Source organism: Thunnus maccoyii, chromosome 23, assembly GCF_910596095.1.
Source record: "Thunnus maccoyii chromosome 23, fThuMac1.1, whole genome shotgun sequence".
Classification (NCBI taxonomy): Eukaryota; Metazoa; Chordata; class Actinopteri; order Scombriformes; family Scombridae; genus Thunnus; species Thunnus maccoyii.
Window position 1 is genome coordinate 24608359 of NC_056555.1, and position 26627 is coordinate 24634985.

Consider the following 26627-nt stretch of genomic DNA (forward strand, 5'->3'; position numbering starts at 1 on the left):
ACACACCTAACAGATTTATTTTGTTGCCACTATAATAATATTATTATGACATTACTAGCAGCAGCACCTTTGTATACTGCTGCTGCAGTTTCTTTATCTTCAGGTGGCATTGCTCTCCTGTCCAGTTTTTTCCAGTTGACATTTTATAACATCGTTAGACCATATTTCAATTAAAAACTAGGTCTCCCCCTCTCCTCATGTGTTACCATGGTACCAAGGTAGATTTTGGTTTGAATCAAACTGTGAAGTCTGGACCAAATGAGGTAGATGTAAAAGGGCCTTTAAAGACAAAACTTCAGCTTTCATGAGGGGACCAAATATTTTTGCTGGAGGGTCTGGATTTGGTCTACGGCCCGTTATTTGCCTACCAATGCTTTAAGTAAATATGTTAACATTCACATTTCTATATTTTTTCGTTGAACGTTGAACTGATCTACTAACAAGTATTGTGTGTGTATTAAAGTCTGATATATCTTATTCCTCCATTGTTGTCCAGAAACTATTAAAAACATGTCAGTGAGTCACACCGCTGCACTGGGTGACATGTTCCTACATCATGAAGAGTTTGGTCACGTTAGTTTGTTTAGAAATGGCTCCAAAGACTAATAACTGCATCACGTTTTCAGTCTCCAGAGAGTAGTTCTGTGTAAGACAGACGCTACTGAGCATGCTTCCTCTGCAGGGCTCAGTATGTATGGTCGAATTTCATAATCATTCGTGATCTGACAAGACACAGAAAAATACGTAAATGAGAACCATGAATCGGGCTTCATTAAAACATAGCGTAGGTGATCACAGAAAGCAGCACGAGCCAGAACGGAGTTTTAACGGACAGCCCCGGCCTTCAAAAGTGCATAGTTTCCACTCGTGTGTTCTGTTTAGTAATACGTGTGCTTGGTTTATTAATCTGTTCACATTAATATTCTTTTTCTACCATGAGACCTGGGGGGCTCCATAGAAATCAGTGATACAGTATATAAAATACATAAATTAATGTTATTAAGTTTCTACCTATCCGTCTGTCTTTGCGCTTCTCATTGTTTCATTTCACATACACTGATACAGACGGTCACCTGTCAACCAATCGCTGTGGAGATAGTGATTAAATTCAATGATAAAACATGAACGTGAAAGCATTTTAAGAAACTTAGCTGGAAACTTTAGTGCCATTTAAGAGGACTCCTGGTGGTAGGATAAGACACATTGTGATACTAAGACGATCTTCAAAAGAGAGAATTTCAGGTTGGTTAGATGAAGAGGAAATGAAGATGGAAAGCATCTTTTGCTTCTACACTTTGGAAAAAGTTCTTGGAATTCAGCTCCAGATTTTGAGTCTCCTCAAGTCTTTCCCTGGAAAGGGGATCATGTGTAAAAGTACAGTATGAGAGCTTGTTGGTGATTAAGTGACTCAGTGTTGGCTCTGTGTAGGTTTATGTTCCAGCGAGATGACTGGAGTGTGTTGAAGGGCAAATGGAGAAAGATCAGATGGGCAGAATGAGCACTCACTTGTAGGTTTGACAGGTTGAGCTGGAGGTCAGTGAAGCATGTTTGTCACTGAAAGGTCGCTGGTACGATTCCCCCGGGCAGCTGGGAAAATGTGTGTGAGAAGAGTAAATCAACATTAACCCCCACTGTCTTCAGTGTAGTTTAGTTCGGTTCATTATAACGAGAAAATGTACTGGTTTGAATGTTAATAATCATCTTGTTATAACAAGTTGTTTTTCTTGTTATAATGTGAAACCTTTTCTCTAAATAACAAATAAACTTTCTCAGTATAAAGACATTAACTGTCCACAGTCCACTGAGGTTAGCACTGTTTGACATAAAGTAAATAATTTCTCCATAATGTACAAAATATAGTTCAAAGACAAAGATTAGCTAGTGGCTAAAGTCAAGCTTCAGCAGTATTTCATGCATTTTTTAGTGTGTTGTTTCCAATGTTAGCTTGTTGGCAGTGTTCTGAGTGTTCTATACTATCAAAGTGTAAACTACTATCCAGTGCTTATGGTCAGAATAAGCTTCACCTCTTAAAGTCAAACTAAAGCGCTACTTAAACTTGCTTCCTAGTGTTTGCTATTACACTGATGTATCCTTATTGTATAATTTTAGCTAAAACATTCACCAACCGACACTCTCCACTGCATCTTTAATGCTTTAAATAAACTATGTGTTATATTGAGAAAGCAAAATTTTTGTCATGGTGGCAGCACCACGGTCCACTGAGGTTAGAACTGTTACTGTAGTGACATTAAGTTAGAAAGTTAAAAATATTATGCCTAGAAAAGTGAAACCTTACTTAAATTGAAGCATTATTTACGCTATTGTTGTCTGCCATTGTCTGTTATATTGTTGTTGTTGTCGTCGTCACTACTGCGTTGCATTGTGGGATATTTATACTGGCGTGGTGTCCATTGCTTGCATACTGTAATATCCCCCGGAAAAAGTATGCACTTAATGAACTATTGGTTTCATATATGAAAGGTTTCGGATATGAAAGTTCGAAAATAGCACGTTAGTATCAAGCGGCAACCTCCGGGGCTGTAAAATGAAGCCAATGCAGAAGTGCCAAAAACTGCAGTTCCTTGAAAGGCCACTTGAGGCTCCAAAAGCGAGTCAATCCCCATAGACCCCCATGTTAAAATGTCCAACTTTACAGCAGAAATAAACATGTTTACAGCCTGGTACAAAAAACGGTTTTGGTCTCTAAAGCTAATTTCCTCTTTCATGACAACTGTACGGGAGGTGAATTTTTTTTATAACTCACCCGTTTAAGTTTTATTAAGCCGTAAAGTTCTGCATAATGAAGGACATGGCTGCTTTGAGTGACAGGTCCGCCAGCCGCTAGGTGACTTGTTTCAGCCATTGGGCCCGCCTCTTTGCCCATTTTTGATTGGCTGGGAGTTAGGCAGCATCACGTACTGCCAAGATGGCGACGGCTGGAGCGGCTCACTTTGAGCTTCAAAACCGCTCTTCAGAAACCAACGGGTGATGTCACAGTAACTACGTCCATATTTTTATACAGTCTATGGTTAGTATGGAATTTTGGACGTAGCTAAGCTAATGCACTAGCTAGCAGCTACAGTCAAACTCTAGCAGTATTTAAATGGTTTTTTTAGTGTTGTTTCCAATGTTAGCTACTATCAAATGCTTATGGTTACTGTAAAGAAGCTTAATCTCTTGAAGTCAAACTCAAGCACTACTTAAACTTATTTTTAGTGTATTGTAACATAAAACTGAAGTTAATATAATTTTGTTTTTGCATTAGCTTGTTTCCCAGTGTTAGTTACACTGATGTATCCTTACTGTATAATTCTAGCTAAAAACATTCACCAACAGACTCTTTTTAGCATATCTTTAATGGTTCAAATATACAACTTGTTATATCGAGAAGCGAGCAAGAGCATGAAGTCACACCAAATGAAGTGAGACTTCATGAAATACTTAAATCAGTCCTTTTAAGTTTATCAGATAATCTTGATTTCTCTCAGGTGTTTTTTATGGCTTCAGTCATTCCTCCAAGAACATTAATAGTAAATACTACTTGGCTTCATGGAGAGCCAGAACTGGCAGGCAGTGTCTGGCTCTGAGGCAGTCCTCTCTCATGAAGGAGTGTTCAACACGGCGGCGTTCACAACCCCAAACCACGACCCTTCTGCTAAACATAGAGAACCTCAGACCAGATGGCACGACTGGAAACTGGAGCGCTTTGCTTTCGTGTTGGAGATTAGGAGGAACGCTACGCAAGCAGGGGAAGGCGTGACGAACAAAACCACTACTACCATGTTTTGGAGAGATCCCCCCTCACCCCCCCACCCCCCCAGCTCGCCTCCGGTCAGTCAAACACAAGTCTGGCAGCAGGGGGTCATTACTTAATACAGTAGAATTAAACTGAGACAAAAACAGAGACGATATAGACAAAAACAAAGGCTAGACTCTCTGTGCTCGGTGTCTGAACACTGTTTTCATAAACGGCTTTTAAATTATTACATTAATCTGCCCAAGTAAAGTTTAGGTAGGTGTAGGAATAACATTTTAAGGTTGAATTTAACATGTAGGTTTTATTGCCATGCCTCAGTGACGCGCAGAGGAGTAAAACACACTGTGAGGAGGATCAATCTGTAACAAAGTGAGAGTAAAGCAACCACACAAACCACAACTGGTGAAAAACATGAAATTTACCGGCCAGAGGAGCCAAAACAACGAGCAGCACTCACATGTGTCATTAGTTTTGACTTTGAATTATGAAGTAAAGTTGTGGTGTCTTAGTGTGTGTTTCCTCCTGTAAACGAGGGGAGGAAAGGGGATGTGGGAGGGAAGGAGGGAAGAATAGATAGAGTGAGTAAGTTCATCCATCTAATTACATATGCAGCTCCATGGGTTCTTCTTCTACCGTGATGATGGTGATGACCGGTGTATGATGTCAGCAGGAGGGCTTAACCTTATTTATAAAGCTTTTCAAACCTTCAGAAGCAAGCAAAGCGAGTGCAGAGACACTCCAGCAACCTCCAAGACACCAGAGGAGCTTCTTCTCTTCAGAGGACAGCAACTTATAACAAGAGGAGTGAGACTTTTTATTTTTCTGACAACTCTTCAGTGGATTCGTAATATTCAAAAGAAGCCAGGAACCCTGATATAGGTGAGTAAATGAGTTTTTGTTTTGTTTCTTTTGCATTCATTCTTATGTGTGCACAAGTATAAACAGTGAAGAAGAGGGCTTATATTCTTTTTCAAAGGTTTTATTTTTTCCAAGCCTCATAAAACCTGTTTAGTAGGAGGAGATGCACATGTCTAAGTTGTGTCTGGAAAGGTAAAAGATGCTGTATGTATGCAGCGTTGAGGTTTTCACGAGTCCAACATTTTTGACTCGACCCCGGGGAAAAACCTACCTGAACCTGACATGCGTAAGTCCTCTGTTACTATGATCCAAGTGGACCTATGAGGACAAAGTACGGAGAGCTTTGGTTGTGAAGGTTTTAGGAGACTATAAGTAGTGTTATAGTAAAGAAAGATGACGGAGTCCCATGGAGGACAAAATTGACAAGAGATGTGGTGGTCTCATTTAATGTTATTATGGTGCATGTTTTGACAGTCTTTGAATATTGCTTGTTCAGGTTTTTCCCTGTTTTTAACAACCATTCAAGCAATATAGAGCTGAAACTAACTTTTTTCTTGAAATCAACTGATCTAGTACTCCTGTATTCTACAAAATGCCCAAAACAATTTTTCTAGAACCAAATGCGACGACTGTTCCTTCTATCCGACCCACAGTCCAAATCCTAAATTTACAATGCTATAAAACAAGAACCAGCAAATGTTTGGCATTTTGGCTGCGATGCTGGGATTGTCATCTGTAGACAAAAACTTGAACCATTATAATACTTGTAAAGTTTCTACAGATTAGGGCTTTAAAATGAACAACAACCAAACTAAACTAATAAAGTATTCAATCTGTCAGCTGGCTGCCATTAGCAGCAAAGCTACAGTAGCAACGTTATCAATCATATTGGTGACATTATATGTTCAGTATAATCTCATTTTTATTGGAAATAGATTTTGTTTTGTTTTGTTTTACTAGATTTTATGTATTTTCAATTTAAAGACAGATCCAAGCCCATCACACCAACTAAAATGAACTGCCATCCAAAACAGAACCTGAAATAGACACTGCATGGTCCACTGAGGTTAGCATTGTTAGTGACATCAAGGTAATCCATTTCTCTAATGCACAAAATGTAGCTGAATATATCTGAAAACAGTGTTCAAAGACAAGGTTACACACAAGTTAGCAGCTATAAGCATACGATTATAAGGTAGAAGTAGTGATGCAAGATAAGACAGCTTCTAAACTTATTTTTAGTGTGTTGTATCATGAAGTTTAGTAAAAGTCTTTGCTTGTTGTTGTTTCTCAGTGTTAGTTACTAATGAATGCTTATACATGATGACATTGATGCATTCTGACTCTTTTCAGCACATCTTCACTAATGTTTCAAACACAAGTGCTGTTATTATCTAAAAACTATTACGTAGTAGTGTTGAATATCTCAAGTGTCTCCCTTCAAATGTTAATCAAATAATCATAATCCCTCAAGACTGCTGCAAATGACAACAGTTTAGCGAGTCAAACAGCTCAAAACCACTTTCTGTTCCTCTCCATGGTCTAATCCAGTTTGCTGGCAGCGTGACGATAACCATAATCAGATCTAATTGAGCGCAGGGACGTGATTTTCTTGGTGGGATCCAAGAGTGACACACCAGCAGATTATGTACACCCATCTGGTGACATCTGCAAAAGTCACAGACTCTCAGACTGCAGGCGCCTTCGCCTTTTCCTCTGAATGCTTTTTGTTGCTTCACGCAGCGCTAACATGCAGCATGCAGAAAACTTTAAACTGCCAAATGGCTACAGAGAAGAAGATGACTTTTGCTTAGCGTTGCTGTTCCATTTACTTATGCTGACGTCTAATATCTTATTTATAACTCACTGGCTCTCTCTCTCTCTCTCTGATGTGACTTTAGACGACACATCAATGAAAACAGCCGGTCAGAAACCGTCTAAAGTCCTGATGCAATTCAGAAAATATACATTTTGATTTGATATTTAACAGTTAACATTTGAAAAACTGGAACCAAAGAATGGTTGCCATTTTCACTTCAAAAATCAATCAGTGATCAGAATTGTTGCTGCTTAATTTTGTGTTAAAAGATTAACCAATCAATTAATTAATTGTTTAATGTGTGCAAGACTGAGAAGTTTGGAGTAAGGGGCGCAACTAATGATCATTATTATTCATTATCCATCATTAATATCTATTAAATCAGTTGTTTGAGCTACAAAATGTCAGAAAATATTGAAAAATGTTGATCAGTGACATCTTCAAATTGCTTGTGTGTTCTGATAAACGATCTTTAACTCGGTTTTATTTAGTTTATTATAATATAAGACAAAGAAAAACATTTGAAAAGGTGAATCCATGTATACAGTATCAGTGAGGACACTTTAAATCTTTATTCCTCAGTGTGCTCTATCCTTCCTGTATCCACTGTACATGTCCTGTGTCTTCTTATACTGCTCTAACACCTAATTAGAGCTGCAATGATTAGTCAATCAACAGAAAATGAATCTGCAACTATTTTGATAATGAAATTATCATTTCATAAAGGCATTTATTGGGAAAAAATGTCAAATATTTGCCGATTACAGTTTCATAGATGTGAGGATTTTAATCTTATCTGTGTCATACGTGACAGTAAACTGAATATCTTTGGATTCTGGACTGTTGATCCGTGAAGACGTCACCATGAGCTTGGGCATTTTATTTTCTTTACAATATTCTGACATTTTATTGACAAAAAAATTAATCAATTATCCGAGAAAATAATCCGCGGATTAATTGATCATGATAATAATTGTTAATTGCAGCGCTACACCATCTTAGCAACATCTGCCAACTCTTGTATTCTAGCATCAAAGCAAAGTATATATAAATTGTAATTTCTTTAAAATGTGCTGAATTTTTTTTTCCTCATATTTGAGACCCCAAACTCAAGGTTAAAAACTGTACTTTTGTGGGCTCCATTTAGCATATTATGTGAAACGGTCATCGGGTCAGGCTGGGTAGCCAAAAACCTTTGAAAATATGTCAGCTTTCACTGTAGTGTACAACTCCAAAGAATTACTATTTGTGGTTGCACAGCAGTGGTGGAGCATGTGTTCCTGTGGTGGGCGTGTGTTGTATAATGGGAATGAGAGTAAAACAAGAAACTGGGAGTTTGAGTTTCTGTCCATCCCCAAAAAACATTCCTGAATTCCTCCGTTAAAATATGTCGCCACCGGGCGAAGCCGGGGCCGCAGAGGAGGAGGTCCGGAGGTAAGCCAGAGGTTACGACGAGAGAGAGAGGAAGGCCACCCCTGAGAGGAGAATGAGCGAGACGTTTCACGGTCTCTTCATCATCCTTCAATCATCAACATCCATCACCCTGCTCCCCCCTCCTCTGCTCGCACTTTTCCATCATTTCTCCGTCCGGCCTCCATTCCTCACCCCGAGAGCTCCTCTGTGATTTACTGCAAGTCACACAGCTGCTGTACAAACTGCCATCACATCCATTTAATGCAGTCTGAGGTCACTTTTTGTGCATTTGTTTCACATTCACTGGGGAACAGAACCACTTATTTATACACCGTAAAAGCCCCTTAAATGTGTCATATTCAGATTAAGGTGGAACGGTTATGAAATAAGGAACTTTTAAGGGTAAAACAACTGATCTGTAACAGACCTAAATGTTGCATCTTCAAAATTAAGATTATTTAACTTTTTAACATCCTCCTCCTTTTGTCGTGTTCTGCCTAAATTAAACCAAATTGACGACTTTTGATGGTTGGACCCTTGAAATTAATTGGTAAGGATTTATTGCACTGTTGGCAGCTCACCACAGGGTCCATTTAGTACCTCTTCTGGTGCTTTCAGTCATATTACATGATCTTCTTCAGCAGACTCAGAGTTTGCCCAGTCAGTTAATGTTCATATTTCCATTTTTTTGAGCAATTTTAGGACTTAGTTGAGATTTTAAGTTCATTCTTGACCTTAAACAGTGACTGACTCGATTCAATGCTCCGTGTTTTTATGACACAGCGTTATTTATGAAAATGACCACAATGACTGAAAAGACCAAAGTCTAATCTATCTACACATATTCATATTCAAGTAGGATTTTATACTGTTGCCCTTCCGACAGTTCAACTTAGTAGCCGATAGCGTTGTGAAGCAGTGATGAGATGTTTCCAGAAGTTAAAGTTGCATTAATTTCTCTCACAGACGATGTAAGTGACTTAACAGCTGGAATTGACCAAAATGTCGAGTAACAATCCAGAACCCAAACATGTTTAATTTACACTTTAATTTAAATCCCCCTATTTGTCATTTATAATGACTATATGAACAGCTGATAAATAACACTTTTTTTTGTTTGTCAACAGTCAAACTTCTCCCATGAAGACATTTTATATTATTACAACTGTATTTTACTATATTGTTATTCATTATCTGTTTATACAGCAGCAAACACTTCATGGTGTCCACAGGAGGAGCTATAGTTGTTAAATAATACATTAATAAACACTTATATCTGCTAACAACTACATTATAGCGTATTATAAACCAGTTATTAACTGTTTATGTACTGATTATGTTGATTCTAAATAGGTGGACTTAAAGTAAAGTGTGTCCTATTTAACTATAACACAAGTCTCCCATTTAAGAAGCTGAAACCATCAAATCTTTGCTTGAAAAATTACTTAAATGATTGATCAGTTATCAAAATAGTTGCAGATAAATTTTCAATCAATTGTTTCAGCTCTAAATATACAGGATTAAACAGCTTTTAAGAGGTTAAAATCTGCACTTGTGCCCACTTATTTCTACATTTTATGTGTGAGAGATATGACTTGGTATGTGAAGCTGTGACCGGACGGGGTTAATGTTAACGGTATGGTGAACGGCGTGGGGGCCTCAGGACAGAGCGGGTGGCAGAGTTAGGACCACTGATGGAGGAGGGAGGAGGGGGAGGGGGGTGGATGCTAACAGTACGTGCCTTTGTGAGGAGAATTGTTTTCAAAAGGAGAGGCAGGAGAGGCGGGGGGTGCGGTCGCAAAGATTAAAAGCGGACATTTGTTTTGTGTATGTCGTGCTCTGCCAAAACGCAGCAATTTTCTATGAATCTAAAACAGCTTTCCTGGCTCCGACCCCACATGCTGCCCTCTGCCAGGAAAAGCCTTTTTTTTTTTTCTTCTTGTACCTGTTTATGTGCAGGTAAAGTAGCTTTCAGGGCAGCAGCACATGAGATCTTTCTTTCCAGCGAATGCGCTGCACAAGGTAGGCGTTAGGAGGTGGGAGTGACGAAGACAGGTAATCACTGATCCTGACACTCCTCCTTTTGTTCTCCTGTAAAAAAAAAAAAAAAAAAAGAAAGAAAAAAAAACCTCCCTGGACTTTGTGTTCCTGAATTGACTCCAACCTCAGGAGCTCATAAAATGGAAGGAACTTGACTAATTTGCAGACGACTGGAGGAAAACTACTCCCATGATTCTCCCTGGCACTAATCACTCACCATCAAAATGTTAAGTTTTTTTTTATATCACAAATGATGACTTGGGAAGGAACAATGGATTCTGTTTATTATCACTAATGAATGAAAAGAGCAGCAGAAAGGTTTGTTGCATCACCATATCCAGGCTTCATGTTGGCAGCCTGCAGATTTAACAAATAATGTGTTCATTGTGCTTTTTATGTTCGTACAGTGACCTTTACAGTCAAGCTGCTATTTCTGGGTAAAAATCAAGGACGCATCAATAGACCACAGTCGCCAAGCCAGAATGTTTGAGATAATTGAGTAAATTGAAAACACAGTCTGACTCAACCCAGCCAGTTGACTTAATGTTGAGTCAGAGAACATACTGTAGGGAAGCCCTGATAAACATATAGGATCCCCCGCCTGAAGAAAACTCGTCACTGCCCTTCAGGGGTTTTTGGAGCTGGCCGTCTGAAACCCCTGGAGGCCGTCCGTAACGTTAGCTAAACATTTAGAAGTGCACGGTGGGCGAATGCTTGGGCTTTCATGCTGCTCTTTACACTGCGTGTGTCCACACTCACAGGACCTCAAGAAGGGGGGGTCACATTAGCTGGTACACTGATTAAAACTGTTTAAAGACTAACCCAGGTCCAGATTTTTAAATTTGGCCAACCGAGGCGGTGTGTTGAGCACTGCTGTCTCTAGGTAACATCAGTAGGATCTTTGCTCAGTGGTTGCCAAAATGTTTTGTCTTTTTTGTCCCTCACACTTGAGGACATCAAGTACACCTTCATCAACACCCGTTTATGCTCCAAATGTGTTCATTTAAATTGATTTTAATCTGGATATTACAGATTTACAAAGTAAAAGAGAAAGAGATTAGTTTTCTCAGAGACAACATTAGTGACTCTCAGTTCTCTCTCTTCTTCTTTGGATCAACATGAAACACTCCTGGATGAATCAGTACAAAAAAATGAACATCTGTGTTAGAAAATGTCTGTTTTTGCTAAAAAAACAAACAAACAAAAAAAAAACAACAACTTTGAGGTAGAAGTTAACTATGACTCCCAAAGTGCATTGCAGTTGATGGAAGCTAAAGATTAGATGTTGAGAAAACTGATTTTCCAATTTGCAGGGTGAATCAGTTCACTATTAGTTTCTTGATTTATAAACCCAAAAAAAAGCAAAAGCCAAATATAAAGATCAGAAATTAAGTGAAATAACTACATATGAATTTAATTAATCCAAAATGTAGCAAAAAATAAAAATGTGGCTCGTAGTGATGAACCTACAGAGAATTATCAGAGACTCTGCAGCTCCTCTCGGCTTTACGGAGCTTTATAGTGAGTTTCAGCTCATTGTTTATCTGTCCGGCTGAAACTTTACTGTTCTGGTTCACTCTCAGCGTCTCATAGCGTCGTTTTCAGAGAAGAAGCTGTAAAAAGCCGCTGTACACTACCTGCTCAGCACCAAATGGCAAACAGACACAGTTAGCTGTAGACTAGCTGGTGAACATAGTGGAGCATTTAGCAGCTAAAGAGCCAGATATTTCCCTCAGGAGTTGGTAGAGAGTAAAAACAGAGCTAAAAGAGAGTGAATATTGTACTCACATTCACCAGGTGGACAGAAACACGACTCCACATGAATGATAATGTCGCTCTGTAACTGCTGGATGTGGAAATAAGCAACTGTTTGCTAACAAGTCCATTAATAGGTTGATGTTGTGTTAAAGCTTGTTTCTGTTGCCCCCAAGTGGCCAAAACATATTATTGCAGATTTAACTATATAGACGTTGTCATAGTGATCCTGGAATACTCAGTATTTTGGTTGAAAGTCAGAAACATATGTTTAAATCGTTCATCCATAATGTTTAGTGATAGATTTTGACTTGTCTGCTCTCTCGCTAGCTAGTTTTAGCACATGCTCAATCGCTGTACACGGTTTTGAGGTATTGGTACTTTTGTTGTACGAGCTTCACAATGTTGTTGATTCAAAAGCTGTTTTTTGGGGGCTGAGTAAAAATGTGGAATCCACTCCCAACTGGCAAAAACTTGTCCCCTATTTTTGTAAATTAGTTGAGTTACTCTGCAATCTTTCCAGGTGTATTCTACAAACTGCAGAAGTGCACCAGAACCCCTGGTTGGGAATCACTGATATCAAATGTTAGCCCAGTTGAAAACCAAATCATCAATAATTTAACATGCTCACATTCCTAAAGAGAAATCAGAACAATGTCTTCGTGTGAAGTCTGCTTTACAAAGAAGAAAACTGGCTTAAATGTAAGTAACATTAATCATATATCTGCTGTTTCTAAACATGCTTCAAACCCAGCATTCACATGGTGTTGAGATATAAAAAACGTATACAATTACACATAAATCTCAGCTCCGAACATGTGAAATGTTGATGCCACATGCTTGTGTAAACATTTTTACCCACAAATGATTTCCACACAGATTTTTTGGGGGTCCTGCCTGAGAGATAAGACCCTCTGTGTGTGTGTTGGGCTGGTTTTCTCTCCCAGAGATCTGTTCTTAATTGTAAGAGGCGACAGCTGGAACAGATTGCAGATATTTCAACATGTGTCAGTCAGAGGAATGGCGCTGCAGTGTTTGTCTGACTTACTGTTGTTTGCTCTTGGGGGGGGGGGCCTCCGATGTGTGGAGGTGAATTCAGGAAACACACATGCTTTACTTAAAGACACTAAGTGTAGGATTCTTGTCTGATTATTTTTCAACTTATTTTTATATGATAGCCTTTTCTTCCAAGTGACAATTTGTGCAGTCCTCTAAGTCACATTCATGTAGCACCTTGCATCGTTGTCAGTGTCTTCCAGCAGTGGAAGAAGTACTCAGATCGTTTACTGCAGTAAAAGTACCAATACAGCAATGTAAAAACACTACATTACAAGTAAAAGTCCTGCATGAAAAATCCTACTACAGTAAAGCTTGATGTAGTTAAAGTATTGCAGTAAAAGTAGTGGTTTGGTCCCTCTGACTGATATATTATTATATATGACATCATTAGATTATTAATAGTGAAGCATCAGTGTTAGAGCAGCATGTTACTGTTGTAGCTGCTGGAGGTGGAGCTAGTTTACACTACTTTATATACAGTTAGCTAGTTTCCAACCTAGGGGTCGGGCCCCTCCAAAGGGTCAGCAGATAAATCTGAGGGGTGGTGAGATGATTAATGGGAGAGGAAAGAAGAAAAAACAAAGTTCTGATACACAAATCTGTTTTCAGTTTTTGGACTTTTTCTCTAATCTTTGATTTTTGCTGAAGTATTGGATCATTTGAACATTTATTGAAATGAAAGCATGTGAGAAGTTTAGAGGGAAAAATCACTATTTGGTGGAGCTGTTAACAACTCATAGACATGTGAAATGTGACCCCGACTACACACTGCTTTTTGTAAGACGTCAAAAGACAAAAAGGTTGGAAACCACTGGTTTCATCTTTAACAATGTGTTGTATTTTAAAAGCTTGTTATATTATCCATTGTGTCAAATCTTCATCTGAAAAGTAACTAAAGCTGTCAAATAAATGTAGTGGAGTAGAAAGTACAATATTTCCCTCTGAAATGTAGAAAGTAGCATCACATGGAAATACTCAAGTAAAGTTGTAATGTTACTTGAGTAAATGTACTTAGTTACTTTCTACCACTGGTGTCTTTTTGATGCTACCACTAAGAGGTGCCAAAGTCAGAAAATTTCACTTCTTCTCTTCTACTTTTCCAGACTAATATAGAGCCAAAGTCCCGACATCACTTCCTGTCTAGCCTACCTGTCAGGGATGGATTTGTACTAGGAGAAATAATGTTTCTTATGTAATTTACAAGGTTGATAAAATTACCAGGAAGATTTTAGTTCAGCTGTATATTTCGTGCCTTTTATACATGAACTACCAACATGCCATCAGGCTAATAAATGAAGCACAGTGTGAGGAGTTACATAAGAGCACACTGAGCCAAAGAGCAGTGACAGTGTTGGTGGTCTGAGGCTTTTAAGTGTGTTTGATCTTCAGACACGAGGAATGTTTCCACCCAGACTCATATTTAACTGGATTAGATTAGATTAGATTAGATTTATGTAATCTAATGTAATGATCTCTGTAGGGAAACAGATGGAAATGTGTGTTAAAGAGCAGAGTATGAAGTTGAATATGATAACAGTTAATTACAACACAACAGATTTACAAGTCAGAAGACGCTAATGTGCATCATGAACGCTTCACATGGTCTGATGGGCAGATGGTAGAAATGTATTTACTGTAAAGTGAAATGATCCATTCTGTCTGTTAGAGGCTGTGTAGAAGGTCACACTCATGTCATGTCGTGGTGATTTATTTTTCTTGGTCTCCATGGTTATTTTCAGCTCATCATAGTAAAGGTCTCAGTACTCTGAAAACTAACCAGTTCATATGAAGTGTCATCACCCTCAATAATGAGACGACAGCATCGGTCCTTTCAGCAAAAGCCCAAAAAATGTCAGACCTCGATGTGGGAGACCACTTTTGGTTCCCATTTCCTGCCAACAATGGACGTTGGTTTCTTGTTACCATGATCACAGTCATTCCCCAAACTTAACCAAAGTGTCGCTTTATGGATGGTAATGTCAGGTCGGTTCATACTCTGGTCGACACTAAAATATTTCATTAACTATTGAATGGATTGTTATGAAATTTGGTACAAACATTCATATTCATCAGAGGATGAATCCTACTGACTTTGGTGATCCTCAGACTTTTCCTCTAGTGCCACCATGAGGTTGATTTTTGTTGTTTAGTGAAATATCTCAACAACTATTGGATAGATTGTCATGAAATTTTGTTACAACATTCGTATTCCCCAGAGGATGAATTGTAATAACTGTAAACTGAATATCTTGGAAGATGTCACCTTTGGCTTTGGGAAAAAGTGATCGACATTTTTCACCACTTTCTGACATTTTATGTATCAAACAACTAATTGATTAATCGACAGATTGACTGATAATGACAATAATCATTAGTTTCAGCCCTAAACTTTTGTGATCTCTCGACTTTTTCATAATTTTCATTTGGTTTATGACCAAATACATAAAGTTGTTTAGTGCTAATTAGAAAATGTTAGCTTACTAACATGTTAAATTAAAATGGTGAACATGGTCAACATTGAACCGCTAAACATCCTTCAATCACTGCGTACAATGTGCAGTATTGTATGATTGTTTTCAGACTCACTGTTTTCTGAACTTTTCACAAAACAGATTCTGAGAACTAGTTTCTACATAGTTTGGAAACTTTGTTCTACACCGTCCACAGAGTTTTTATATTTGTGTTTTTGGAGATCATGCTACATGTCTCTGCGTACTGTAACACTACAGACAGTTCAGGGTCCAGCCTGCCAGACCTCATCACCTCTACTGAGATTTCAGTGTCATGGCTGGAGGCCGAGTGTTGTACCTGAGACAGACCACCTGAATCTTCAGGTTTGTAGTGAGCATATAAAGGCCAGCGTTGGCCCAGAGTCACTGCTGTGATGCCCACTCAAACCAGCTGTCACTGTGCATCAGACACCAAGAGTGTCAAACAGGACGGAAATACCTCCAAGAATTATTACCGCAGTAACGTCATCATTCGAGATACCTGCGAATGACCCAGGCAGATATTTGTTCCATTCATTTCATAAAGTTCAGTGTATTTTAAAGTAGTTTTGAAACTGAATTTCTATTTTATATTCTGTAAGGTTTTGAATTCCAGTCAAATATCAAGAAATACAAATTGTGTCAGAACAAAGCATTTCAGATCTAGATTAAGCTTTCACCAGCATATCAACAGATATCATCAAATATCATAGTTGCCTCTGTTGTTGCCTTTACTTTGTTGAGTTTTTGGGGGGGTGTTTTGTCCTCGTCTTCCAAGTGTGGAACTTTCCTTAACACTGAAATATTTGTTGGGCAGTATTTGAGTCTCCAGCTGTGGTCTCAGGATGATTTGCTGTTTTTGTTATGTCTTTATTTTAGTTTGTTTTTGGTTTTGCATCTGTTTATGCCTTTGTTTTTTGCATTTTTTTTGTCCTTGTCTTTACTTTTGTCTTTAGGCGTTTTTTTGTTTTTGTTTTATTATTTTACTTAATCTTTGTAGTCGTCCTTATCTGTGACTCACTAAGGGACTGCAGATGAAAAATTAGCTTAAAGCTAAATCTGGTATAGTACATCATTTATGTTAAAAACTGCACACTGTCCCGAAAAAAAATACAATAACAACTTTCTCAGCCTTTACACTGAAATATTACACAATTGTCTCATGAACAAATGGACAAATCAGTACATCCTTTTTTTTTTTTGCACTATTTGACCCTCATATATTTCCAGCTGCGGTCTCAGGTTGACTCTCTGTGTGCTGCTCGGGCGCCACCTTCCTGCCATTTCCTCCTGTCTTTTTACTATCTGACTCCTCACTCTGAGTAGACTCCACATTAAGGGGCAGAGGCATCATGGAGGCCCTCCTCTTTGTTAATAAGTCCTCCCCTTCCCTTCGCCTCTGACCTGCGCAGGCACTCAGGCAGCATGCAACAAATGTTCCCATCAGATCGACCTGCAGCAACCGCAGCAGCAGCAGCAGCAGTGCAGCTTCAGTGCGTCCCGACGCTGCCTGCCCTGCCATCACTCTAACACTCACCTTCAACCTTAAGCAGCAGGACACCTGGAGGACTGCTGGAGCTGCAGCTGGACTTCTTCTTCTCTGACTTTAAGGAGTTTTAAAACTGAGGATAATTAAAAAAAAACAAAAAAAAACAATAAAGACGAGCTGCTGGATGTCTTTTTTTTTTCTTTCTCCAAGGTGTCATCACCTGGATTGTCCCTGAGACGTTTCTCATTTGTGGTGGAAAGTCAGACTGGAAAGTTTTTTTATTTTCTTTCTGTTACGTTATCTTTTTCCGCGTGGGACAGACACTGCTGTGGGAAAGTAAGTTTTCCCTTCAGCTCTTCTTCTTTCGTCTTCTCTCTTTGTTTTGGTTTGTTTTATTTCAGCTTTGTTGTGGCTTAATTTGGAATTTGCTGTGAAACATGCTGGACTGGTTTCTGCAGCTGTCTCGTCTCATCTGCAGAGTGTGAAGTGAAGCAGGGTTATGTTAATCACTTCAACAACTGCAGCTCAGAGAAAAACTCACAGTTGGCAGGTTGTCAGCTGGGGAGTTTAGACTGAGATGGTGCAAGATGCAGTTTGAGTTGTTCTAGTATGAACAGTATTAAAGCATTTTCGGTTCAGGTTGTTGATGGGTTTGTTTGTTTCTTTTCAGAAACTTATCTTCAAGATGTTCTGCTCCAGGAGAGTCCTGCAGCAGTGGTGCTTCGCTCTCTTCTTGCTCTGCTCTCCGGTGCCACACTATGGACGGCCGATTGATGCCCTGAGCAACAGAATGTAAGTCTGGATTTTATTCTTTTAAGATTTCCAACCTTTCAACTTTTACTTCACTTAATAAGCTTAAGTCTGTGTTCCTGAATCAAAAGCTCATGAAAGCTGAAAAGCAAGAAACTTCTTTCTGTCTTTTCATTTATTTCCATGCATCCCCCTGCGAGGTGGGTGAGCAGAGGCTGGAAAATGTGTTCATTTGTGAAACGTGCTGGCAGCTGTTTAGTTAGCCCTCGCCCACCTGTGTGTTTACTTAAAGCAGAAACCGTCTCTGTGTGATAAACTCCCAGCAGCTCCGTCTGAAACCCTCTGACCTCCTCGCCGTCACTTTCCATCCAGGACTCAGAGAGGGGTTTTTGTAGCTGTTGTTGGTCTTTATCTGACACTTTCAGGTCCTGGATGGGAGGTTTCAGACTTTCTAACAGCCTCTCCCTGCTGGTGTCCATCCCCGGACAAAGACTTTGAGTCTTTGCAAAGGAGGGAAATGAATAATGCTGATGTTCGGCTCGGCTGTGGACCAAACCAAACCTGCTGCTCCTGCTGAGGTGTTTTATGCCAAGCAGAATAAATGTTCTTTCAAGTTGTTAAGCCAGAATGCTAAACACACTTTGAGCTTTTTCCCTCTGGAAAGATAATAATCGCTGGGACGTTTTTTGGATGTAATCAGTTTTTAATGAAGCAGTGGGAAGATGCTCTAAAAGCAGGGTGGGTTTTTGGATTTCTGTAAGTAAGATTTTCTCTTCTACACTTCTGGCCTCTCCGACTGAATTAAACACAGAGTCTCAGGGGAGAGAGATCACATCTGAAATGCATTTTGGTGGCAGCAGTTTCAGTTTTGAACCCGCTTGCTGGAGGAAGAGTTGAGTCTTTAAAGTGATTCAAACCGTGTGTCGTCCAGGTTTACGTTGATGTTAACGGGCTCCAGCAGTTTCCACACTCAGGACAAGAGACTTTTCTCTCAGTGTGTGTGGGGCCTGTTATGCTTATGTCAGGGGAAATAGAGCTACACCCGTTGTGTGATATGCACTTAATAGGATTTCGGGACTGGGGTTAACGCCACCTGAGTGGAAAGGAAAACACAGGCGCGATGAAAACCGTGAGGTAAAAATCACAGCGGTGGAAGCTGGTGACCTCTGACACGCCTTCATCTGCTGCTGTGGCCTTCGATCAGAAAAAGCCTGCTGGTTTCTACAAAAGGAACTGATCTATTTTACTTTTAGGCATTCAGAAATTGCATTTAGTTTGAATTTGGAATTGAAAAGGTCTCTGCAGTGATGGTAGAGAGGTTAGAGAGAGAGATCCCGTACTTTATTAGGGGGCTTGTGACACCTTAAAATCCAGTCATCACTTGTAACTAACAACTATTCTAATTATTTTCTCATTAAATTGATTAGTTATTTGGTAGTTTACAATGATATAAAACAAAGATAAGCAGAAAATCCTCACAGTTGAGGAGTTGGAACCAAATACTGATTTATTATTATGATTATTTGATTAGCAAAATCTTCACAGATTAATTTTCTCTTGAGCTCTAGTATTAAAATACTAGTACCACCTGAATTTTGACAAAATATTTTTGAAACCATGAGGAATATAAATGTGTTTCTTTCAAAATTTTGCAAAATGTTGATTTGATCAAAGAATAAGGTTCTGATTTTAACCAGACTTTCAAAACCGGTTTTTGTTTTTGTTGACACATTTCAACACCGTACCCAGTTCTAGTCATCACTTTGTCCTTCTCAGATTTGAACATATTTTTTTTTAAAAACAATAAGATTAGAGAAATGTCTTGAAAGTTTCATCTTGTCCAGTTAGACATTACATGATCTCTTTGGGGGTTGTGATTTTGGAGGATCAGTAGACGACAGTAAACCAGAGCTGCTGTAGTTCACGTAATGAACAGATATCAAACATCAGGTTCGTGCATCATCCCAGTTTACTCTGACAGGAGGCTGGGAGTCGAACTGATAAACATTTGAGCGCAAGTCAAAGTAGCTCAACCAGGCAGCGCTGGGAAATGACACACTGCTGATTTTAGGAAACACACTCCTCCTTTCATTCCTCTCCCACAGAGAGAAACAATTAACATCAGGTAGGCCGTTGGAGCGCTGCCACCTCAGGATGTATCAGGGCCATTTTCCTCCTCCTTTCCTCTCTCTGGAAACTGTTTGATGTGAGCTTTATTAAAGGTAAAAACAGAGTCAGATCAGTTTTCAAAGACTCCCAGTGTGTGTGTTTTTCTCTTTCGGCCTGCGATTTACAGGAAATATCTGTATGCATATAAACAAAAGCTGCTCTCAGGGGCTCCCTCTGTGTTTGGGAGGTGAGTTTTGTTCAGGATATTATTATTATTCAGCAGGAAAATACACTTTCACGTTGGGGGAGCTGAATAAGAAAGAGAAATTTAGTTGTTGTTTTTTTTTGTCTGTGTGGTTTCATCAGTCAAATTTTCTTCCCTTCTTAGCTTTTAGTGTCCTGCTGGTCAACAGACTTCAGTATTTCCAACAAAACCTCCTGTTAAAACTCCGTAAATGAATCCAAGTCAAACTGTAAATAATTTCTGTGAAGTTCTGTAGAGCTCCACGCCCTCCAGATTAAACTGACCTCCGGAGGGAGAGGGAGGGCATCATCATGGGAAACTGTGATCTCTAATCAGCTGCCGGTATCTCCAACTGAAGCCTGACTGTTTGTGTGCTCAGACACCTGAAGTGTTTGGCCGGCGTTGGTGCTCCGTGGTTCCCAGGATTCGAGCCGTGCCCTCTGCCTCTCTGTTTTTATAAGAGTTAAGACTCTGAGTAACGCGACACCGCGGCAAAGCAAAGCCCCAATCCTTCTGCAGCTCCGGCTGTATCTGGAAAGATAACAGGTCGGGCCGCTGCCTCGTCCCATCTGGTCAGAATCAGAGCTGATGGAGAGCTGGAGCTCCTGTTCTTCTGTTGAGTCATCTCTTCTTCCTCTTCTTCTTTCAGGCCTGAAAACTTTGTTAAAGTCCAGTTTTGTTTTAATCAAATGCCTGTCAACAAGCAGGTTACTGTATGTTTTGAGTCCCGTTTGTTTTTTACTTGCAAGGTTATAGCACATAACATTAAACTCATTTGGCGGGTGCTTTGGTCCAAGGTGACTTACAATAAGTCATCACATCTCAAGAACGTAGCATATTTCAATGATGTTTGGTCCAAAGCTGAGCCGTGGCACAAGGCTAAGGTGTTTTTGGTGTAGATCAACAAGCTGATGAATATGCAAGGCACCACATCTCAGGAACAGAAGAAAATTAAATGAAGGTTGGTGTAAAGTTCAGAAGTTTTTTATGACGATAGCACCACCATGTGGCTATCTGAAGTCCTTCACATTTTGCATCTAATTATTAATATCAGCAGTATAGATCCACATCTCCATATGAATAGATTTTTCAGCATTTTGAATTTTTTTTTACTTTTTGTATTTGTTATTTAATGAGCCTGAATTTTTTTTTTTGTTGTTGCCATAGTTCACTTAATTGGTTACCAAACTCTTGTTGGGGTGGCATGTGTTAGTGTGCAGGGCTCCATAGCTCAGGGGTTAGAGCACTGGTCTTGTAAACCAGGGGTCGTGAGTTCAAATCTCGCTGGGGCCTTGAAAAGTTTTCAGAAAGTGATTTCAGAGTGAAGCAAGTTATAACTCAACTCTTGTGCAGCTGCAAACACATAACGAAGTCAACTTCTAGAAATCCTGCAAAATTTGCTAGTGTTTCACCTGTAGGTTGCGCTACAGCAAGGCAATGAATAAATAAGGTGTGACGTCAGAAAAACAAAGAAAATCTTAGTGTAAAGTTCAGGTTTAGGCCTGAGAAGAAGTGGTGTCTTTACTCTTTGGTGCAGATAGCGCCACCATGTGGTCATCCATCACCATGACCATCCATTTCAGTCGTGTTTTTTATTTTTTATGCCTGGTCTTATCCTGGTTGGTTGTCAAAGTCTTGTGGGTGTGGCTTTTATACCTGAGCAGGGCTCCATAGCTCAGGGGTTAGAGCACTGGTCTTGTAAACCAGGGGTCGCGAGTTCAAATCTCGCTGGGGCCTGCAGAACCTTTATGAAAGTTTCTCCAGGACAATAAAAGTTGTCTTAGCTTGTGTTAAGACTGTCTGCAACTGAAAACAATCACACAACTGAAGTGATCCAGTAAAATACGATAAAGTTTAGTATCAAGAATGAATGTGTTTTGCTTGAAAGACTCTAAAAGCTCGTCTATTTCCACCTGAACTGACTTTTCAAAATCTTTTTCTGTAATGTTTTTTAAGTTTTGAGTTTTCTTGATTCGTTATCAAATTCTGCTGGGTGGGGCTAAAGTAGGGCTACAGCAGGGCTCCATAGCTCAGGGGTTAGAGCACTGGTCTTGTAAACCAGGGGTCGCGAGTTCAAATCTCGCTGGGGCCTTCAAAACTTTAAACCAACTTTTGTGCATTTACAGACAAGTTTATCTGCACACATCAGCTCCAACAAATTCTGCAAAGTGTGAAGCAATTCATCTGTAGGTGGCGCTACAGCAATGTGGTTAGTTTAAGTGACCAGAATTCCCTTAAGTTTTTGGCATCCTCGTAGCTCTGATATCACCCGGCAGGATTTAGATATTCTGCAGGGGAAAAAAAGTCTATTTTAAAGCAGTTTTGGATGCGAATGCAAATCAAAACATTGTTTAAAGAATAACAGATTTGCTGTATTGAAAACCCTCTCTCTGACTGCTCTATTGTCAGTTTCATACATTTGAATTTCAGCAACATTCTGTCCCAAATCTTTTGTTTTTTTGTCTTTTGGACCACAAGTAATTGGTCTGTAGCGTTTGTGGTACCAGTTTTTCATCCATCCAGTCTGAGTGCCATGAATCTGTCAGTTAACATTCATATTAATGAAAAGTGAAGGGCCAAAGGTTTTGCCTCAATCGTATTAATGAGCAATCAAAAGGAAATCTGGCATTTTTCTGTGAAAAGAAAAAGAGAGAGAACTCATCTGGACCTCCTCTGGCAGGGCGGAGATCTTGTGTATCAGTTTTAACAACCCTGGAAACAAATTCAACTCCTGCGGTTCCATGAATCATGTCATTTCACTGTGTGGATGCAACAGGGAATTACTGGAGAATATTGTCCAAAGTTGTTCAAGCTATTTAACTAAGGGGTAAAGAGAGGGTGAGGGAAGCAGAAAAATGGGATCAAAAAATGAGGAAGAAGCCAAAAGAACTCAAAGCTGGTGTGTTTGAGGCCTCCGCTCTCATTCTTTTGTTTATGCTGCTCTCTGCTGGTGGAGCAAGTGAACTTCACAGTTTTTGCAGAGATGCACACTTACTTCACAATTTTGAGTAAATTAAAAAAAAAACAACAACATTATTTTCATTCTTTATCTTTCTTCTTCTCTGTTTTTCAACTGATTTAACAGCATCAATCTCTAAAACCAGAAATGTTTCAGAAATCTTTTATTCATCTGGCAGCAAAACTAAACACTACTCTTCTTCACTCTTAAAACTTTTACTTTGGATACTGAAGTACATTTAGTAATACATTATAATATAATAGTTGTTTACTTTAACCTAAATAAACATATAAATCCATGACTTTTACTTGTATAGAAGTACAACATCTCAAAATTAATGAAGTCTGGTGTAAAGTCCCGCCATGCATGTTAAATATCTATAACATTTAAATGCTGGACTTTAGCTTATAAAAGGTATTTTTACACACTTTTATTTGATTAAAAATGTACTTCTGGTACTAATTATGTATTTATTTTACTCTCAATAGAAGATAAATGTAATATATATTCTTGAAATATGTACAAATTAAAAACAGGATAGTGTAACAATTATTATGTTTATTGTTGTATACTTTTTTCCAAAGCAATTTACAATATGACACGTCTCAATAGCTGTTAAAATTTGAATGAAGTTTGGTGTAAAGTCCAGCCAGACTTTTACTCACTACTGCAATAAATGTTCTCAAAACAAATACTCATTGTGATTTTGTTGATTTTCATGTTTTTTTGTTTGGTCTTCTCCTGCAGTAAGCGCTCTGTGACTCATGCTCAGCTGATGCACGACAAAGGCCGGACACTGCAGGACTTTAAGCGACGCATGTGGCTGCAGGAGCTTTTGGACGAAGTCCACACGGCAGAGATCCGCGACCTCCCCGTCCGGACCACCGGCGGAGGTGGCAGTAGCAGCGGCGCCGGTGTCGGGCTACCGGGCGTCAGCCTGGGCATCAACCTGAGCACTACCGGTAGCACCCTGCACTCCAAACCCCCCGGAGGAACCAAGAACCTCCCCATCAGCTTCCGGCTGGAGGAAGAGGAGGGCACCAACCTGCCTCAGGAGACCAACAAGTCTCAGACATACAAAGACGGCGTCCTCAAGGCACCCGGCAAGAAGAAGAAGAAAGGGAGGTCCGGGAAGAGGCGGGAAGGAGAAAAGAGGAAGAGAAGAGCACGCTCATTGGGCTGGAGGCTGGAGGACGAGCCCGGGAGCGGACTCCACCTGGAGTGGAGGTCTCTGTTTGGCCTGCAGAGGGCGCTGCATTAAAACGCTGTCAGTCTCTGACAAAGGTGAGTTCACGGGTCACAGTCTGATCTAAAAACAGTAAGTCACAACTTAAACAGACTGAAACTTTCAATCAGAGAGAGAAGAAACACTGCTGTGAAGTTACTCTCTAAATCTCTTTTTTAAGAGCGTCTCGACCGAAATGGCAATAAAGTTATGTTACACAAATCAATACTGAAATCATAAACTTAGAAGAACGAGTAAAAAGAGAAAGAGACCTAAAAGGAAATTGAATCATGTGAAACTGAAGAGCTTTAAACCCGTTGACGCTCTGCAGCTTTGAGTTCCTTTTCAGTTTGTCTTCAGTTCCTTGTTTCAGTGCTTAGAGTATCAGAGTATTAAACCTCAGATACACTTCGAATCTGAACATGTTCAGTTTACACAGAAATAGTCGGGAAACCAGTTGCATCACTTTTACAAAGCAAACCAGAAAATCAAATCTAAGCTAAGTAAGTAATTTGTTAAAAGTTAATTTAACACGTTTTAGAGCATGTATAATAAAGAAAAGCTTCAAATCTTCACCTTTGAGAAGCTGAAACAAGAATTTTGGGCATTTTTGCTTAAAAAAGTGACTAAAACAATTATTCAATGATCAAAACAGTTGCAGATTTATATCTTGTCAATCCAGTGTTCAATTATTTGACTAACAGCTCTAAGTTGAAGATATCATTGTGAACTAAGAAATTTTGAATGCCATTTTTCATTATTTTTTAACATTTCATCGACTAATCAGCTGATTAACTGATAATGACAATAACTGTTAATTGTTTCCAGACATAAACTAAACCCGTGAACTAACCCGAGTTTCCCTCTCTGTGTTTGTCTTTCAGAAACCTATGGACAGTTCGAGTGGACTCCTAAATATTCATGTTACAGTCCTCTGTAATCGTGATTGTTTGGAAAGAAATTGGAAAATATTTATTGTCTGTAAATATTCTAAATATAGCAGAATAGATAGCAGAATATGATTAAAAAAACTTATTTGATGCTCTGTGGGGCAACAGATTTTAATCTTTGTGAATCCTTGCTTTTTCTTTTTTTATTCCAATTATGTCAGATTTTTTTTTTTTTTGCGGTAATTTATTTTGTCTGAATGGTGTATTTATTTTGTAAATGTATCGAGGTGCTGCTGACCTTCTATATTTTTGTACCATAATGCACTTTAGATATATAAATATAAATATATATACCATTAATTTTGTTCATTGACTTGTTTTTGTGGTTGATTGAAATGAAGAAAAAAACAACGGTCGTCATTCTGTGTTATTTTTCAGTTTGATTCTTGACCTTTTCGCTCTGTTCAGCTGTCCAGTTTTTGTTTCTTTGCTGCTGTTTTTCGGATGTTTTCCTGCTGTTTGTTGACGATGCCTCACCTTGTGTTCGACCCCACCTGCTGCCTTCACTGTCTCTGTTTCCTCCACGGCCCGCTCTGCTTCTCAATGCCAAAGTTCATATCTGTACATAAACCAAACACGTTAACGGCTCGATATTGTTGTTTTTGGCACTTGCACTGAGATAAACACCCTGTACTGAACGGATTAAACATTTGACAGTATCCTCCTCTCAGTCTGTGTCTTTGATTTCACTTCCTCCTGTTACTGCTGATAAGAATTCAATCAATTCATAGCTATGTTCATTTTACACTAGAAATATCATGCTAAGTGGTGGGGAAATGACTCAGTCCTTTAATTAAAGCTGCATATATTCATTGTCAGTTAGTTGAAGAATAGATTAGTCAGTCAACATACTGTATTTTGGGTTTTTTTTGGGTGTTCAAACAAAACAAGACTTTAGAAGATCACCTTGAACTCTGGGAAACTGATGGAAGTTTTATAGTTTAATCTATTAGTGAAAAGAAAGAAATAGCAAGAAAATAATAAACAGATTAATCAGTAATGAAAATAATCATAAGTTGCAGCTAGATATAGATAGATAAATAGATAGAAAAAGAATAGTGATATAACCATACCTATAATATATAATTTGCTGAGTATACACTGTTCAGTGATGTTAATATGCTATAATACACTGTACATTAGTGTAAGTCAGATGGATATTGCTATGGTAGTAAGGTGCATGATTGTCAATGGATGTTTAAGTGTACATTGATACACTTTGGATTTACACAATGTATATACATATGTTACAGTATATACAGACAGCACTTGAACGATTATCAAAATATGAATCCGAGATATAACAGATGTGATGAATAAGGTAATAAATAAACGTCCAGGTGAGCAGTTTGTCTTCACTGTCAGAGGAGAGTCACTGCACAGTCTGATGGCAGCTGACAGGATTAACTTCCTGAAGAAGTCTCTGACTGAAAGCGCCGCTGTTTGAGCAGCAGGTCATGGAGGGGACGTAAGATGTTCTACATGATGTTTAACCAGCTTGTCCTCACAAGAAAAATGTAGGTCGAAAATCAGGCCAGCAAACAACTTATAGTTACGTTTTTGCCATCTAGCAGCCGTTGTAATTATGATACTGTTCAGGTGACGTCAGTACAAGGTGACTTCCTTATCTTGAGGAGGCGGGTAGGGGAGATGGCTATGGCTGGATAGCTTAAAGGCAAAAAGTGGCCTTTGCCTCAGGAGACCACCGTTT

General features: G+C 39.1%; 1 protein-coding gene and 3 non-coding genes across 8 annotated transcripts; all 4 read left to right on the forward strand.

Moving 5' to 3' along the window:
- Nucleotides 1–672: 672 nt before the first annotated feature.
- On the forward strand, nt 673–25562 carry pthlha (parathyroid hormone-like hormone a). 5 transcript variants are annotated; one of them, XM_042402543.1, is made up of 6 exons: nt 673–688; nt 4370–4636; nt 16890–17015; nt 17350–17471; nt 23489–24025; nt 24851–25562. In XM_042402543.1, exons 4-5 carry the CDS (start codon nt 17365–17367, stop codon nt 24000–24002), a joined length of 621 nt encoding a protein of 206 aa, XP_042258477.1. In that variant the 5' UTR covers nt 673–688; nt 4370–4636; nt 16890–17015; nt 17350–17364; the 3' UTR covers nt 24003–24025; nt 24851–25562. The 5 variants fall into 5 exon arrangements, with proteins under 5 accessions (XP_042258477.1, XP_042258475.1, XP_042258476.1 ...); XM_042402541.1 differs by lacking the exon at nt 673–688 and adding an exon at nt 3058–3831; XM_042402542.1 differs by lacking the exons at nt 673–688; nt 16890–17015 and having other exon boundaries at nt 3856–4636.
- On the forward strand, nt 21003–21075 carry trnat-ugu. Its single transcript has one exon. It is a non-coding gene; the product is annotated as a tRNA-Thr (tRNA).
- Nucleotides 21447–21519, forward strand: trnat-ugu. The gene has a single exon. It is a non-coding gene; the product is annotated as a tRNA-Thr (tRNA).
- On the forward strand, nt 21802–21874 carry trnat-ugu. Its single transcript has one exon. It is a non-coding gene; the product is annotated as a tRNA-Thr (tRNA).
- Nucleotides 25563–26627: the final 1065 nt, after the last annotated feature.

Coding starts and splice junctions, on each gene's coding strand:
- pthlha (XM_042402539.1), top strand. CDS start 12,297: ATGTCTTCGTGTGAAGTCTGCTTTACAAAGAAGAAAACTGGCTTAAAT. Junction 12,345..17,349: donor AGAAGAAAACTGGCTTAAAT/GTAAGTAACATT, acceptor GTTTCTTTTCAG/AAACTTATCTTCAAGATGTT. Junction 17,472..23,488: donor GATGCCCTGAGCAACAGAAT/GTAAGTCTGGAT, acceptor CTTCTCCTGCAG/TAAGCGCTCTGTGACTCATG.